Raw genomic sequence first — 18,675 nt, forward strand, 5'->3', positions numbered from 1 at the left:
TGCTGGTGCTCACGATTCAAAAAGGATGTTGATAAACTGGAGAGGTTCAGACAAGAGCCATGAGAATGAGTAAAGAATTAGAAAGCATGCCTTATAGTGGTGGAATCAGAGCTCAATCCATTTAGCTTAACAAAGAGAAGGTTATGCGATGGCTTGATTACAGTCTATAAGTACCTATATGGGGAACTGTTAAAGATTCTGTGTGTAGTTCCATTCTGGTGTCCCATTTTTCACAAAACTGTCTCTCCTCTATTTAACTCAAATTAGCCCCAGGGCTTGCAGTCTTCTTTTACCTCCCTATCAGTTCTCTGGAGCAGCCTAGGTTTGTAGCCCCTCCATCATCTCAAGCCCTTCTGCCTCCTTTCTCCCTGTTCTCCTTCCCTTATACCTGGGCTTGTTTTCTTTACTGGTCTTAGCTGTCGGTCTGTGTCTCTGGCAGTTCTGTGCCAGTGTGCTCAACCTGGTTGCCTCTCAGTGAGGAAGGTGCTCCTCTCTCCTCTGCCTATGTCCTGTAAATCCCATTACAGGAACAAATATTTAATAACGAGCTCTTCAGTCTAGCAGAGAAAGGTATACACGATCCAATGGCTGGAAGTTGAAGCTGATAAATTTAGACTGGAAATAAACCATAAATTTTAATGGTGAGTGTAATTAACCATTGGAATAATTTACCAAGGGGTGTGGTGGATTGTCCATCAGTGACAATTTTTAAATCAAGATTGAATGTTTTGGGGAAAGTTTTATAGCTTGTGTTTTACAGGAGGTCAGACTAGATCAGGGGTCGGCAACGTTTGGCACACGGCTCGCCAGGGTAAGCACCCTGGCGGGCCGGGCCAGTTTATTTACCTGCTGACGTGGCAGGTTCGGCCGATCGTGGCCCCCACTGGCCGCGGTTCGCTGTCCCGGGCCAATGGGGGCGGCGGGAAGCCGCAGCAAGCACATCCCTCGCCCGCGCCGCTTCTCGCCGCCCCCATTGGCCCGGAATGGCGAACCACGGCGAGTGGGGGCCGTGATTGGCTGAACCTGCCGCGTCAGCAGATAAATAAACTGGCCCGGCCCGCTAGGGTGCTTACCCTGGTGAGCCGCGTGCCAAACGTTGCCGACCCCTGGACTAGATGATCACGATGATCCCTTTTGGCTTTGGAATCTATGAATATTTCTTGTGAATTAAATGACTCCAAAATATATATGAATATACAACAGCTATTCATAGGATGTATATATTCATAACTTAAAATTATAGGATCGTCTAAACGGCATTCTTAAAATTTTACAGAGATGTTCTACTGAAATGCAATTTAATGTCTTTAAAGCCTATATCATGTACACTATAGCAATGTAGATGTATATTTGTTATTGCAAATCTTAATCTTTTTATATGACTGAAAAAATTAGTTTATGGGAGCCACAATTAAAATAATTTGCAAAGTACCAGCATAACACTAATAAAATAAAATAAATGCTGCAATATTGTACCAAAATACAGCTAATTTAAATGCAAAACACTTTTTATGGGCTATTTGTCTGTGCTGATATATGTTAGGGGAATTAAAAAGAAGTTTATTTAAGTAGAGTGAAAAAATAGAGAAAATAAGGGCTGCAAAGCGAGATTTACTACTGTGTAAGAAATATTAAACATGCCTGCACAAAGGCCACTTGAGGAAAATTGATTACAAGAAATTTGTGACTAGTCATACCGTGGCATAGAAAGAGAGCCACAGGGCTGAAATGACAGTACAGTTTGTGGTGGTTGAATTGTAGGAATGTGACATTGATCTGAAATGGGACCCGTTTGAAGTAGTAATTGTCAATCTGTGCAATTAAAGGATGGCCCAAAGTCTTACTCAATTAGCTCTTTTGGCATGACCACTTAGTTTATAAAATCCCATCGTCTTCAAAAACTGTCATTCTTCAAGTGGAGCCTGTAGAAGACGATTTGGTTTGGGGTTGGTTAGTAGCCATCTAGGATTGTATCTGAAATTTTCCTTTTGCAAAAATACAAAAATGCCTCATTTAACAGACTGTTCTTACTACAAGGTGAGCTAATCAAATATACTATGAGATTTGATGAATGAATGCTGCTGTTTAATTACTGAAACACAGTTAGATTACATGTTGGTTTAGATTCCGTTTATTCATTGTGACACGTATAAAACAATATGTTTTATTGTGCATGCATGTTTAAACATTTGACTGCCATTTTTTGCAGGTATGGTCAGTGTTTTCAATTAGAGATGAACAATGAGTTTGAAAAAAAGAAAGAAATGTACCACAGTTACTCTGTATTCTCAAGATTATGTATAGTGATTGTATTTCTCTCCCCTCTTTCCCCCGTCCGGTCATGTAAACAAATTATGTAGCCCTAAGGAAGGGGGAGGGGAATAATGGTATGTGAAGTATCTAATTAATGTATAAGGGAGTAAAATCTACCAAAGATTGAGATTTATAATGATTCTACAATGCTGATATAAGGGCCAGATCTTCACCTGGTTTAAGTCAGCGTAGCTCCATTAAAGTAAATGCATCTATTTACTCCAACTGAAGATCTGGCATTTTATGTTCTTCTTTACCACAATTAGATTATAAAGCAACATTATGTATAAATAATTGTATTGATAAATGTAAACTTCAAAAATTATTTCCTTTTCCCCACAGGTACAAACACACTTGGAAAATCAATCTAGATATCACATTCAGCAAAGCCAGAAACACCAAGTGAAACAATACCTGACACTTGACACCAAGCTCTCCAGCCAAACCCTCTCACTGTCCCACTGCCATACAGTCCAGCCTGCAGGAGCTACACCCGTTCCAAGAAACGGACATATGCCTCCTGTCAGCGATATTGGCGCTCCAGAAAGTCCGGTTACCAAGTTACTGGGTCTTGGAGGACAACATGAAAATGTGGTATGGCATGTATGTTTAAGATACAGGCAGGGCTGAGGGCAAGTATGGGAGAATGGTGGTTATCTTGCACACCTTGTGCTAATTGTGAATAATAATTAAATGTATGTGTACCAGTTCTTTCCTGCAGCACATCAGTGTTCCCTTTCTTATGGCCTTACTTTGCAGCCCTTGTTCACCCGAGTACTCTTTGCTTACACAAGCAGTCCCATTGAAGTGCGTGGATTCTGAATGCCAGTGTGACTAGCTGCTTGCAGGATCAGACACTTAAACTTTCAGTATATACCTGGATATTTTGTATTTTCAGAATGCATGTCAAATGCAAAATCTGACAGTAGTATATTACTGTCCGTTTTTTGAATATGCACCTGGACGTACAAACCCTTGTTATTTCTGTCTAATAATATTATTTCAAATATATAATGAAGTTAAACACCAGATCAGACTAAATTGTAGATGCAACAACCCACTCATTAATTTTTCAGTTAATTGCTGTATTTTATATAGGCCCAATCTTCAGCTGGTGTAAATCTGTGTAGCTCCATTGACTTCAGCACTACCATTGACTTCAGTGGAGCTACACCTAGTTACACCAGCTGAGGACCTGGCCCGTACATCTTATGCAGTCAGATATAGATCATGTTGGTCTTCAGTACTTCAGTAGATTTCAAGAGATGTTGCATACTAGCAAAAGGAGAATTCATCCAATGGCATAAGAAAAGGAGCAGCTTTATCCCATGATGGGATTTAAATAGAACAAAAAAGACTGACAAATATGCTGTTACCACAGTGTGAAATCCTTTCCACCTACATATGTCCTGAGTAGTAGAGTTCTATGTCAGTGGAGTGTGAAAGGGCTGGGGAAGTGGAATCCAGTACCCCAGTGTAGGGACAAGCTCCCCTTGTACAAACCCTCATAGCATGAGTAAATCTTATCTATAGACAACAGAATTAGCAACAGTATTTGACTATGAGGCCTTCTTCAGGGCTGCTTTGTTAAGAAAACAAGGCATCTGTGAACCAATCCAGACTGTTACTCAAAACTCAAACTGAACCCAAACTGAACTTTTATGGAGGTTTCAAAAAGTATTTTAACTTTTTTTTTCTGTTTAATTATTCATCAATATCACATGTTTCAGCAGTTTCTGATTCTGGCTTAGGACCAGACAGGCTGTTCTGGATATGTGTCCAATCTTTGGAATGAATATCTAAACTGAGGTACCATGAGTTTGTGTGCTTCAACACACAACACATTACTCAACCTGCTGAATTTTGGCAGCAGCATTATATGCTGCAGTATGAGTGACCCGGATTCTTGAACAACCACAGATTCCTGGCAGCCTTCCTGGACCAGTAGACAAATGTGTTACGGATGTGACACACTTGAGAGGGGTTGGGATTGATGGTTACTAGTTACCCACAACCCTTCTAACATCTGATCTTGATGTGACAATGTGGTAGGCTCAGAAAGGGGGAATGGGTAGAGGGCTGTTGGTATTCAGGGAAGAAAGTAACGTAGTGAACCACAACCTCTTTTACTTTACTCATGGGAACTAATATACGTAAAAATCCTGCACAGATAGTAAAGTTTGTATGAGGCTTAAGAATTTGATCTTTGTTTTTAATTCACTTTTGTTGATTGCAGTTTATTTTCTCTTTAGTTTCATATTATCAAAAATATGGATCGTCATTAATAGTTTAAAACTATTATTTTCTTAGATGGAGGAGGTTATTGATGACATCATCAATATGGAATCAAGTTTTAATGACGAAGGGATAGGTTGCTCCGAAGCTACACTACTAATGCAAAGAACTGTAAGTATTTTATGGACTTTAATCCTGCTACTAGTAATATAGATTTGTGATATAGAATTGAATTGTAAACTATAGTTTGAGGGAATAAGCAGTTTTTTCAAGCGGTGAAATTTCCTCCCCATTGTCCTGAGTTATTTGTCTTTGTGCCAGGAAATGCCATAGGGGTTGAGGGAATCCACAGCCCCAGGATGTGGCCAGGATAAGGATAGAGGGTTCCAGCACAGTTCCTCTATTGCTATTATTGTAGACTCTGGGATGGAATAGTAGCTTCAGTTCCTCAATACCCCATGCAGGGGTTTTATGACTAAATAGATCCATGAAAGCCAGTATAAAGTCTCCCCCCCCCCCCCCAATAGCATGCAAGGAGTTCAGAGATCCTCAGTGTAGCAGCTACTCCTACACACTACTCTGAAGGGAGAGAAGGTGGGGTGAGCTCTATTTGTTGCAGAGCCCCTTGGGCTGACCCTCTAACAAGGGTAAACAGCACCCATATGGAATAATAATAAGCACTGAGGTAAGAATACTATCCCTTGTATGAAAAATACCAGTTGAATAATAATATTAAAGCAATAGACTCAATTTTTAGAAAATGTGATGAACAGTCTGTTTACATTGTCAGATATGTTACAAGTTTGAGGAAGGAGAGTGGACAAAATTTGGGTAGTAAATAACATAGAGCATTGTGTATTTGGGGAAATAATTTGAGTGTGCAAACTTTACTTAAGATGTCATCTGTTTTCTCCTCTCAGCCCCGACTCATGTTGTGATCCTTATTTCCAGACTTCACCCTCAAAGTGATAGTGCCCAGATTGGCAATTAGAACTTGGAGTGAGTGTTCAAACAGCTCTATGCCAGTTACAGAGTTCAAATTCTTATTTTTATAGCACGTTGTAAATATGCAGAACACTTTACAGATGGTTGATGAGCAGAGTTAATACTCTAACTCAGATCAGTCTGATGAACGGGGGGAGCCTTACAGTTGCAAGGTGGTATGGAGGGATGGTCAGTGAGAGTGTAAAAGGCTCCATGAAAAGTGGGTTTTCAAGCAGGATTGGAATCCTTCTTTAAAACTGAAGATTTTTCATTAACTAGGTATGCTAATTCCAGCCTCATTAATGTTTAACTTCAGTCATGAAGTACAAACTCTCTGTGTATTGTCTACTCTGTGCATTGTCTACATGGCTACTCTCTTCTTGCAGGTGCAAGTCAGCATTTTGGTTTTAATCTGTCAAACACTATGGACGAGTTTTCTCTTAATTACACTGTTTTGACACTGTTGCAACTCCACAGGGCCAAACAATGCCATTTAGCAGCTGGCTCCTGTTGGAGAAGACACTGGGAGGCCAGAGAGGTACAACCTCTTTCTGAACAGCCCGGTGTGTGTCCTTTAGGATAGTACAGCCTGCTCCCCATGGAGCTCCTGGCTCTGCCTCCTACCTGCCCCCTTTGGGTGGTTAGATGACAGTTCTTGAGTTCTTCAGATACACTATTGTCCAGCATCATGTAAAGCAGAGGAATATATTATTTTCCTGAGTTAAAATATCTCTATATATTTGGTCATGTTATAAAAAGATAACATAAGCAGCTGGTCATCTGGCTTTTACTGAAATTTGGTCTAAATTTCATTGTATCAGAAAACCATCTATTCCTGGTCCCTTGATTAAGAACTACTCAGAGTGGAGAATGCACTAGCTGTATTTCTTCTGCACTTAAGTGTCTACTTTAGATCAGGGGTATCTTTTATCACCAACTTTTTAAATCACTTATGCAAAGAAAGATAAGGGGACAGAGAACATTTAGTCTAGCTGCCTCAATACTTATGCAAGTATTTGTAGACCCCAGTTCTGTCTCTGACCATGAAACATTGGTTTCAAATAAAGCATATCTATTACTATCATCTATTACTCAAAGGAAATGTAAGACTAGCATTGTTTCAGCAGTACTACAGCAATGAAAGAATAACAAACCCGAAACACCATTTTGCTGATATAATCTAGAACTTTAATTAGAAAGACAAAATTAAAAGTCAAACAGAATATGATCGAGTCTCGTTTTTCCATAATCATGAGGATCTAGTATGATGAGACCTGTTATTCTGACTGTTATTAGTGTCTCCAGGCCCACCAACAGCAATTCCGGGCCCCAGGACAGAACAGTCAATGGGCCCCCTAGAAAGGGTCGCTGGGGTGGGGAGTCACTGCTGCTGCGCATCATGCAGGGCTGGAGACGGGCCCCATGCTGCTGCTGGCCCGGTGTGGTGTCACCATATGCGTGCGGCGCTGGACCACGTGTGGGGCTGGTGCACGCACACACACACAAGCCGTGCCCGCTGCTGCCGGCTGGGCTGCTGGTGCCCAGCAAGCTGCTGCTGGCTGCGCTGCTGGCTACGCTCTTCTGGCACGGCCAGGGCTTCCACATGCCCACCTGGCTGCCTTCGGCTCCGCTGGTACCATCCTGCACATGCCTAGGAGCCCTGCAACCCGCCCGGGTGATTTAAAAAGGTCCGGGGCTCCCAAGCCCTTTTAAATCACCCAGGCCTCTGGAAAATTGCCCCCTTTGCTCCCCTCATGGGCAGGCCTGAGTGTCAGCTCTAGAAAATAACTTGAGAAAGAGAAAGAATGACTTTTTTTAGATGCAAAAAACTTGTCAATTTTTTTGACCACCTCTAGTGCTGCGCAAAGCCAACAAAAAAAGCCTTAAAATATTCCTTCACAAATTGAAATGGCTTTATTTTGTGTCCATTTTTTCTGTGAATATTCTAGTCAATTAGTTTGCTAGCAGTAATATTTCCTGAGAACAGAGAATTATAAGCAAATACTGGAGAATACTGGTGAAAAGCACATTTTGAATTCGTAATTATAAGTACTTGCACCAGAAACATGATTGTAGGAATTATGTTCATTCATTTAGGGAATAGAAACAAACCATGTGACCTAGACAAATTTAACCTTGTTCACTGATTACTGAAAACAACCTCTTCTCATAAAATCTACAAGAAGTGTTTGCCCAAAATATTCATGAATGAAAAAGGTTTAATACATCAAACATTGTGAGTTATTCTATCAGTTCTACAGTTATACCATAAGACTCATGGCCAAAAATCTCTATAGGGGCTTAAGGGTCTATCTGCCCTCGCCAAGATCTTCAGCCTCAACTTTGGGTCCTTTAAATTTAATCTTTCTCTAGGGCTTCCAAGTGAGCCCTGTCCACTTCTTGGGGATCCTGGGGTCACCCACTATTCCAGGTTCCGACCCAAGAACCCAATAAACAACAAACAGATACTTCTCAATTCAACTTACTGCTGCTACTTCCCTAGGCCTCTTTATCTTCACCCTTACTTTAAGGCCAAAGTTCTCAGCTGCCTCTCTCTCTACGCAAACCCAGTCAGCAATAAACCTTGGCTAATCCTCATGCTCCTATAACCAGAGAGAAGCATACTTCTTTAATCCTCTGGTGTCGGCCAGGGACTGGCCTACTAGGGCCCTGCATCTCCTTTTATCTGAGCCTGCTGGGCTCTGATTGGCTGTTGGTAGCCCTTCTAGCCCTAGAAGGACAAGGCCTCTGTAGTTTCAAGATGGCTGTTCCAGTGAGGCTCTTCTAGGTAGGCCTGGCAGTCTTACTTTTTGTGCACCTTTTCTCCTATATTGTTGCTTTCTTGAGTGGGGTGTATTAGGACTGCTATGCCTTCTGTAGGGAGCTGCAAAGGCTAGGTACACCCTTTCACAAGGGGATAATACACATGTGCAGAAAAGAACAACAGAACCCACAAAAGTGAGCTAGTGTGTTACAAGGGAACAACCCATTAGGCCACCTGTAAAAATTGCTTCACCTTGCTAAAGAGAGAGGTAGCTGCAGTCTCACAGGGGCCTGCAACCACTGGAAGAAAATACATAGATGAGCCTTGTAGCCCTTACAGGGAAACAATTGATTAAGCAATTGTCAGTTGCCTAGTGGCTCAATCCAGGCTAATCCTTGTGATGCTGATAACCTGCAAAGCAATAGGAATGTTCTGTAGGGAATAATCTTACCCTGACCGGGGTATGGACTAGATGACCTGATAGGTCTTTACCAATCTGTAATTTTTATGACTATGTTAACAGCAGTGGATAAAAAGCTCTCATTAAATCTCTCTGAACCATGATGAATGCACAGTGCTATCTATCTACAAAATCCCATTGCTATCACAAGGTCTTTGAGGTCACAATTGCTCATCATGGCATTAATAATTTGTATTTAATTATTTGTCAAATACTGATGGTTACAATTTGATAATTGAATGGATTACAAAAAATTACTGTCTGTCCCATTTGCTAGAAACCACACAGAAAAAAATATCAGGATATTTCTCTGAGTACTTTATTTAATAACTACGATGATCATTCAGGCAGGTATCCTTTCTGTTAAAAGGTGCACAAAATAATGCTGGCGTAGGCAGCCCAGTGCTGCACATTGTATGGGTAGTTTTCAAACAGTAAGCACTGATGTCATTGGCAATTTTCATAAACTGCTAGGGTTCAAAGCCATTCTAGAGAAAGGGCCAGAGTAAATATTAACAGCCCTCTTTGCTTACTGTGGGTAACTTGAAAAAAGTGCATAACATCGATGTGAATGCTTTGTCAATCACATTCTACACCAGATTAGTCTTAAAGTCCAAGGAAGAATCAAAGTTCACTTTGGTACATAAGCTTCAGCATAGCTCTCCTGGATATTGTTTACAAGATTAATGAAAGAGAAAAATGAAGGAGAAAGACCAAACTATCGATATTGTGGAAATAATAGACTCTTCAAAAATAAAACTGGTGAGCAAATATTTTCTTTGTCTTTCTCCACTAATTTTGACTTTAAAAATATATAAAGCATGTGGATCATGAGATACTAATCTTAGAACAAACAAGATAAAGTACTGGGTTAGAAACTGTCTAATATGTATAGAACCAATAATGCAGTTTGTTAATTTAGATTGCCTCAGAACTGTTTACTGCAGCAATCTTTGAGGAGACCTCTCTTGATATCAGAGAGGACATTCTCTTCTGTTTGTAACCGAGCTGCCAAAACAAATGTTTAGTACCAGTTTTTCATGAGTTATACCAGTCTGAAGCAGGACTCTGTGGATGAAACTCATTCATGGTGTGGAAGACTGGTACACAGCTCTCTGTCCGAGTCAAGCCCTTCATAAGGGCTGCATGGGGGTTATTTTGAGGAAGTGGCAAAGCAAGGATGCCTATGTATCCAACCTGCCACAGAATAGGTTTTTATAACAGCTCTACAGAGGCCAGTACAAAAACTAAAATGGGTGTAGTCCAGGTGAGGGGACACAGGTCCACCTCACAGTAATCAGACATCACTTCATTAGTTTGCTTTGAATTCACATTCTCAGGTTATCTTTGCACCCAGAAGGGCCAGGAACATTTTAAAAAAGGATTTAAATTTATAGTCCAGCACACAACTCTACATCAAGGAGTTGATTCCACACCAAATTCCATAGCTGTACGGGATACATGAGGCCCTGGTCTTCTTTGGCCAAGCCTTTGGCTAGACCATGGATATTTATGTATATGGTAGGTACTAACATTTCTTCTGGGCATATACTGTATGTGGGAATCTGAAACTAGTTCATTTTTCTCTTGTGAATAATGAACAAGCTTGCTGCTCATTATTCAAAGATAAAAATAGCCAGTTTTCATACATAATATATCTGAGCGTTAAGTACCAGGTCAAGCAGTGTACAATTATTAACCAGGTTAAAGATAAATGTAGAAGGTGCTGGAATTTGTGCTGGGTGCAAGTACAGAGGACTGAAACTTGGAGCACTTGCTAATTTGATGTTTTACACGGAAATAAAGAAAAAAGGAAAAGGTATAGTTTTTATTAGTTAACATCAAAGCAAGTTTATTTCCCAATATACAGTGATTGTCATTTAAAAGTCAGTATTTTTAATAAGTAATTATTTAAAAGTTTAATTACTGGAGCACCTTTAACATCCAACTGCAAAAGGGATCCCTAGGCCCTGTAAATGCTCCTAGTAAGAGAGAGCTTTTGCGCCAGAGAGTTGACAGTCTAAAGCAGTGGTTCTTAACCTGGGGTGCACACTCCCTCTGAGGGTGCGAGATTCCCTTTCTGGGGGTGCAAGACATGCCAGATTTTTTTAGAAGGTAAATCATCGAAAACACAAATTAAGCACAGGCACATAAGTACAACTACTTTGTTTCATCAAACCTATGTATTTATTAACATTATACATTTTTAACGATTACTGTAATATACAAACAAAAAATATATCTAGGTTTAAAGAACTGACCTATTTCAATGATTTTTGATAAGGGGTGCGAGAACATATTTTGATTTTTGATAAGGGGTGCGAGAACATATTTTGAGAATGAAAGGGTTGCAGGCTGCAGTAAAGGTTAAGAACCACTGGTCTAAATAGACCAGACAGACAAAGATTTGGGCAAAGGGAGTATTGTTATCTGTGATCTTACAGAGTGAGTATATATATATAGAGAGAGAGGTTTACTGAGTTTTCCCAGGTGTCACAGCAATTCTATGACAAAACCAGAAGTTGGACTCAGATCTTCAGAGACCTGTTCCAGTCCTGAATCACTAGACTATATGTCCCATCTATATATCCCTTCCATTGTGTGAGCAGTTAGCACACACTAAGCCAAATACTGAGAGGTATTTCAGATATCCCAATTTCCCCCCTCTATTTAAAAATAGGAAGTATTTCTGACATTTCAGATATTATTGTATAGTAATTGTATGAGCAACAATTCAGTCACTAGATAGTTATGGACTAAAGTGCAGAAAAAAATCAATGCATGTTTTGAAATTCATATCCATACTCCAGAGATTAAAGCCAACTGTGTCACCTGGTTACACTGAACAAACAAGAGGTAAACGATAGGGAATGAAATACTTTGTTTTTACTTTTTGAATCTGAATGAATAAAACAAATTACATTTTACATAATACATGAAATGGACAATCAAAATGGTTCTAACTTTAGACTTCCTTCCACTTAAAGGATACAAGTGACACCAGTGTAAAAGCTTTATTAAGGCCCCGTCTATAGTTATAATTAGAAAGAATTAGCAAATGCCGTTTTTAAGTAGAAAGGTGCTAACATACTTTTCCTGAATAAGGTAGACCAACAAGAATCATTTTACAAAATTGTGCTATAATTAAAGGTCCAATATTAATATGATTTAAGAGGTGTATAGTTATGGTGTAAATGTGAATGACAGAATGTCCTAACATTTAACATGCAAGCACTGCAATTTAGATGTCATCTGATGTATTAATTTCTATCAAGCAGAAATGGAATTTTACAATTGCAGGTATTGTTATGATACTGTACCCTCAAGAAGTCGGACCAAACGAGTATAGCTATTAGAGATACATGTGTTTGTGGAAGGTATCTATTCTTAACATGTATGACTCCTCCTCAATGGATGGTGACATGCATTTCAAGGTCTAATGGAACAATGATGGCTGCTCACAATATGAGTGCCTCTTGCCAGCTAATTTTAGGATAAATCAGGGATTATTGATTTTGGCCTACTCATGTGGGTGGAAATACACCAGTGCAGATGACTAAAGTGGAATAGAGTTTATAAAGAAATTAAAACTCTATTTAGAGCTGGGCTTTACTGCATTCAGTAGGACTTTACAAATGCAAGAAAATCTAGTTTATTTTGGAAAAGAAATTACCGTTTACTTTGTGTTTGTATAAGACCTAGTAGAATCAGGCCCTGATCCTCACTGAAGACTTTGGATGCTACTGCAATGCAAAAAAAAAAAGGTAACCCGGAAAAATAGTAATGTGATCATGAAATTAAAGACTGTATCATAATTAAGGATACAATTCTGTCATGGAGGTCATGGATTCTATGACTTTCCGGGATCACTGTGACTTCTGAGGCAGGGCTGGAGCAACGGCTGTCTGCCCCTGTTTCAGGAGCAGCGGTGGGGCTGGAGCAGCACCTCGTGGCCAGCTCCGAGGCTGCTGGAGCTGTGGTCCCCAGAGCAGCAGTCCCTAGGGGTCAGCCCTGGGGCTGCCAGAGCAGCTGATTGGTGGGCTGACCGCTGGACCAGCGGCCCCTGGGCTGAAGCAGCGGCTGGGGTTGGAGCAGCTGCCAGAAGCCAGCCCCTGGCAGTGCTCTGGTTTTTAGTCTCCCCCAACCCCCAGGGTATTTTTAGTAAAAGTCAGGGACAGTTGCGGGCTTCTGTGAATTTTTGTTTATTGCCTGCGACCTTTCCCTGACTTTTACTAAAAATACCCATGACAGAATCTTAACGTTAATCATAAGGTTACATTACAAGAAGTGGAAGATTGGAAAAAATGATCAGGGAGGAGTATAAAAATATTGCTCAGTCATGCAGGAGTGAAATCAGGAAGGCTTGGAGTTGCAGCTAGCAAGAGATGTTAAGACTAACAAGAAGGGCTTCTTCAGGTATGTTAGCAACAAGAAGAAGGTCAAGGAAAGTGTGGGCCCCTTACTGAATGAGGGAGGCAACCTAGTGACAGAGGATGTGGAAAAAGCTAATGTACTCAATGCTTTCTTTGCCTCTGTCTTCACGAACAAGGTCAGTTCCCAGAATACTGAGCTGGGCAGCACAGCATGGGGAGGAGGTGACCAGCCCTTTGTGGAGAAAGAAGTGGTTCAGGATTATTTAGAAAAGCTGGACAAGCACAAGTCCATGAGGCCAGATGTGCAGCATCCAAGGGTGCTAAAGGAGTTGGTGGATGTGTTTGCAGAGCTATTGGCCATTATCTTTGAAAACTCATGGCGATCGGGGGAAGTCCCGGATGACTGGAAAAAGGCTAATGTAGTGCCCATCTTTAAAAAAGGGAAGAAGGAGGATCCAGGGAACTACAGGCCAGTCAGCCTCACTTCAGTCCCTGGAAAAATCATGGAGCAGGTCCTCAAGGAATCAATTCTGAAGCACTTAGAGGAGAGGAAAGTGATCAGGAACAGTCAGCATGGATTCACCAAGGGCAAGTCATGCCTGACTAACCTAATTGCCTTCTATGACGAGATAACTGGCTCTGTGGATGAGGGGAAAGCAGTGGACGTATTATTCCTTGACTTTAGCAAAGCTTTTGATACGGTCTCCCACAGTATTCTTGCCAGCAAGTTAAAGAAGTATGGTCTGGATGACTGGACTATAAGGTGGATAGAAAGCTGGCTAGATCGTCGGGCTCAACAGGTAGTGATCAATGGCTCCATGTCTAGTTGGCAGCCAGTATCAAGCAGAGTGCCCCAAGAGTCGGTCCTGGGGCCGGTTTTGTTCAATATCTTCATTAATGATCTGGAGGATAGCGTGGACTGCACCCTCAGCAAGTTTGCAGATGACACTAAACTGGGAGGAGTGGTAGATATGCTGGAGGGTAGGGATAGGATACAGAGGGACCTAGACAAATTAGAGGATTGGGCCAAAAGAAATCTGATGAGGTTCAACAAGGACAAGTGCAGAGTCCTGCACTTAGGACGGAAGAATCCCAGGCACTGCTACAGACTAGGGACCGAATTGCTAGGCCGCAGTTCTGCAGAAAAGGACCTAGGGGTTACAGTGGACGAGAAGCTGGATATGAGTTGACAGTGTGCCCTTGTTGCCAAGAAGGCTAACAGCATTTTGGGCTGTATAAGTAGGGGCATTGCCAGCAGATCGAGGGACGTGATAATTCCCCTCAATTCGACATTGGTGAGGCCTCATCTGGAGTACTGTGTCCAGTTTGGGGCCCCACACTACAAGAAGGATGTGGAAAAATTGGAAAGAGTCCAGCGGAGGGCAACAAAAATTATTAGGGGGCTGGAGCACATGACTTATGAGGAGAGGCTGAGGGAACTGGGATTGTTTAGTCTGCAGAAGAGAAGAATGAGGGGGGATTTGATAGCTGCTTTCAACTACCTGAAAGGGGGTTCCAAAGAGGATGGATCTAGACTGTTCTCAGTGGTGGCAGATGGCAGAACAAGGAGTAATGGTCTCAAGTTGCAGTGGGAGATGGTTAGATTGGATATTAGGAAAAATGTTTTCACTAGGAGGGTGGTGAAGCACTGGAATGGGTTACCTAGGGAGGTGGTGGAATCTCCTTCCTTAGAGGTTTTTAAGGTCAGGCTAGACAAAGTCCTGGCTGGGATGATTTAGTTGGGGATTGGTCCTGCTTTGAGCAGGGGGTTGGACTAGATGACCTCCTGAGGTCCCTTCCAACCCTGATATTCTATGATTCTATGATAATGCATATGTACAAGGGGGCCAAATTAAGGCAATCTTAATTCTTGGATTTTCTAAGTTTTGGGTGCTTGGCTTTGCAACCTTAATATTCTTTTAACAAAGATTATGTATGTGTGTGTGTAATATTGATATATTATATGTTTCATATATGTGGTCTCCACTAAAAAGACATGTACAAAGAGTTACCATGCTGTGATATCTGGAATACCACAGTATTTCCCTACGTTGGGAAATTAGTTTGTTTAGCAGCATTATATTTTCCTTAGAAAAGGAACTATGGTATTTCAAAAAGAACAGGAGTACTTGTGGCACCTTAGAGACTAACAAATTTATTAGAGCATAAGCTTATGCTCTAATAAATTTGTTAGTCTCTAAGGTGCCACAAGTACTCCTGTTCTTTTTGCGGATACAGACTAACACGGCTGCTACTCTGAAACCTATGGTATTTCAGATACTGAATTGTGGTAACTGCCAGCTCTTCAATAGCAACCACAAACTACATTTTTATAACATTCATGTCTGCAGCCATACTAATTCAAGCTGTAATCTCATTAGATAGCACAAATTCTTCAGGGTCAGGCATAGGTGCTGGAATTACAGGTGCAGGGGGGTGCTGCTGCACCCCCTAGCTTGACGTGGTTTCCATTATATAGAGGGTTTACAGTTTGGCTCAATTGCTCTCAGCACCCCCCACTATAAAATTTTTCCAGCACCCCTGGGGTCAGGCCTGTTCAGGAGTTGGATGGGAGAGCCCTAGCAAAAGTACTGGAGCTGCAGAGAGTGCTATTGGGGGCACTATGGACTTGATCTTGCAAAATGCTGCTGAGTCCTAGCCAGAGACTCATTCACACAGTTAAAGTTAAGCATGGACTGAAGTGCTTATTGGTCTAGGCAGGAGTGCACTGTTCAGCTCCTTTCAGGATTGAGCCCTACATATGAGAACCACCATCTACAGATGAGATGAAAAACCAAAATTCTGATACAGTCATTGAAGATCCAGTGACACTTTTCTTTATAAAAGCAAGAGCGTGAAGCCTTGCCAAATGCTAATTTGGTTAATTACATTCTGCTTTCATTAATTCCCCTTGCAGTTTTAGTTAGATATAGTATTATTCACTTCCAGTAATACACTGTCACTGGATGTGCCTGGTTAATCATTTCCTGTGTTAACAGTTGCTATCTTTCTCCGACTGCACTTTTTAAGTGGATGAAATTATTATATGTGTTTGTACATGTATATGATATACATGTCATTTACAAAGTACACACAGACACAAAACTGAGAGCAAGCATGTATATTTAGTACAATTAGGAAATTTTTAAGTGCTTTGGATTCATCACAATTAATGGTGCTATATCGGTGTAAGGTCACTTCCATACACATAATTTATAATTATATCATTGCAAAAGTATTTGTGCTTTTTTGTAAGGTTACAAAGGTTTTTGTGAGGTTGAAATACAGATTTGGAGTATATTTGGTTGAAGCCACAATGGTGTATAAACTTTCAGTGCTACATCATATAACATCGTGAAATCCTGTTGTGACATACAGCATCTTAATATATATGCAAGTAGCCTGATATAATGTGAATGACGCCTAATAATTTGTACAATATTTTGGGGTATATTTTTTTCTTTTATATTTAATTCCAAAATGCCCACATTTTGGGTCACGTTTAAACTAACTTCTGTAACATTTAACCAAGAAACAAAATTAATCATCTCTCATTACAGCAAGAGTGACCACTCAAGGTTACAATTAAATTTCTATTTTAACCTCCTATTTGTTTGGTACTAGAATTTTCCATCCTTGGTACCATGCCAGAGGTGAATTTGTTTAGAGAGTTTCAGCAAAATCCTTTAACAAATTGTGGAATTTTCATATGGGGGGAAAAAAACTCCCCAAAAAAACAGAAATGTGTATACATGTCAAAGGGGCATCAAATTTGTTTGCTTTGTAGATCCTAATGTGATTTAAACAAGAAGCCATATTTGAAGGAAAATAGTTCCGAAGCTTTAATACTAAGAAAACTGACAATTTCTTTTTAAGATATGTACAATAGGACTTCCTGAGGTTTTTGTTGTTGTTTTGTTTTGCTTCATCTATACCTTGTAGTATTGTGGACACATAACTGCATTAAACTTTGCTATTATTTTTTTCTGCTCTGTATAAAGCAGCTTCAAACACTGTGAGGGCACTGTGCAATCTAGGCTTGTAAGGATGTTTAAAATCTCTATATATCCTGATGGAGGAAGCAGAACCCCCCACTCTAGAAGAAAGCATCTATAGTATGAATGGAGGAGGGGAGCCCTGAACCCTGGAGTTCTACTCCCATCTTTGTTATTGACAGGCTTGATAATATTTTGTATTTATATAGCATGTACCAACATTATTTCATTCAGGCACTATAACACCAGTATGTGAGGAAAATTAATATATTTATACTCATTTTACAGATGGGGAAATTGGCACTCAGCGAGGTCAAACAACTTGCACATGGGCACACAGCAAGTCAGTGCCAAAACTAGGATTAGAACCCAGCACTTTTGATGCTGAGGCATGCTCATAACCCCCCTAGTACATAGTGGATGTCAGTCTCTATTGCCTTGCAGCATGTGTAGTCACGTACATCAGTGCAAAGTGGATATCAAATGTTATCATTCTGACTTAGTGTTTTACACCCACTTTGTGCTGAGGTAAATGTCTACATCAAGTGCAGGGTAATTCAGAATCAAATCTAGTGTCTTCAAGCGAGATCACTTTGGGTATGTCTACACTGCAATTAAACGCCCATGGCTGGCCCATGTCAGCTAACTCAGCCCAAGCCCTGTGAGTCCATGGGGCAGTTTCATTGTGGTGTAGATGATCAAGCTTTGTCTGCAGCCCAGGCTCTGTGACCTCCCTGGGGGGATGTCCTAGAGCTTGGGCTCCAAGGTCCCTGAATCATAGTTTTGCTATCTGTACAAAAGGGCTAATAATATTTTCCTACCTACATCGCAGGAACATCCACCTTCATGTCTTTTTGCTTAATACAAAGCTGGCACTTAATCTACTGCCATTTTAGTTTGCTGACTTTGGGCATTGTGTGGAAACAAAAATTCACTTCACAGTACTTCTATTTGATAGAATTGGTCTGACTGCTTTCATGGGTGCAGATTTCTCTGACTTTTCTTACTGAGTTTAGGATACTTTTGCTCCCTAAAATGCTGGCGGCTTTAGGGAAACTTTTACTTGTGACCTGTAAGTTGGCTCCTCGCCCCACGGGGCTTATAAATTCAAGCAGGGAGTTATGGGATCAATTATAAGTCAGAATTGTTAAGATCTTTTTTTGGGAGGTTAGGGTGCCATTATCTTCGTGATGGTTAGGCCCTTGCTCAAGAAGCCACCTCTTGATACTATTTTTTTCTTCTCTCTGTCTGAACATTTCAGTCCTGTTTGTTTGTTGTTTATTTTGCCTGAATATGGCAGAGTGATTGGGCTAATGCTATTTATCCAATGATTTCCTAGCGACTGACAAAGGACAGATGTCTATGCTGATTCTTTTAGGTCTATTCCCTGTCTTTGATACCATTCACCACAAGGTTTCATAGAATCACCTTGTTCCTCGGCTGGAAAATGGTAAGTTACATTCGGGTTCCACTAAAGTCAATAGAAATTTTGCCATTGACTTCAATGGGGACCAGATTTCAGTGGTCTCTCTCTTTAATGGCTTTGTTCTT

The 18,675-nt window shown here is 40.7% G+C and overlaps 1 protein-coding gene across 1 annotated transcript in view; it reads left to right on the forward strand.

Moving 5' to 3' along the window:
- TFEC (transcription factor EC) overlaps positions 1-18,675 on the forward strand; it is a 137,241-nt gene that overhangs the window by 95,897 nt on the left and 22,669 nt on the right. The window contains exons 2-3 of the mRNA XM_065404856.1: positions 2,656-2,907; positions 4,624-4,719. Of these exons, the coding sequence (XP_065260928.1) occupies positions 2,656-2,907; positions 4,624-4,719 (348 nt within the window). The remainder of the gene's footprint in view (positions 1-2,655; positions 2,908-4,623; positions 4,720-18,675) is intronic.

Source organism: Emys orbicularis, chromosome 1 (assembly GCF_028017835.1).
Source record: "Emys orbicularis isolate rEmyOrb1 chromosome 1, rEmyOrb1.hap1, whole genome shotgun sequence".
NCBI lineage: Eukaryota > Metazoa > Chordata > Testudines > Emydidae > Emys > Emys orbicularis.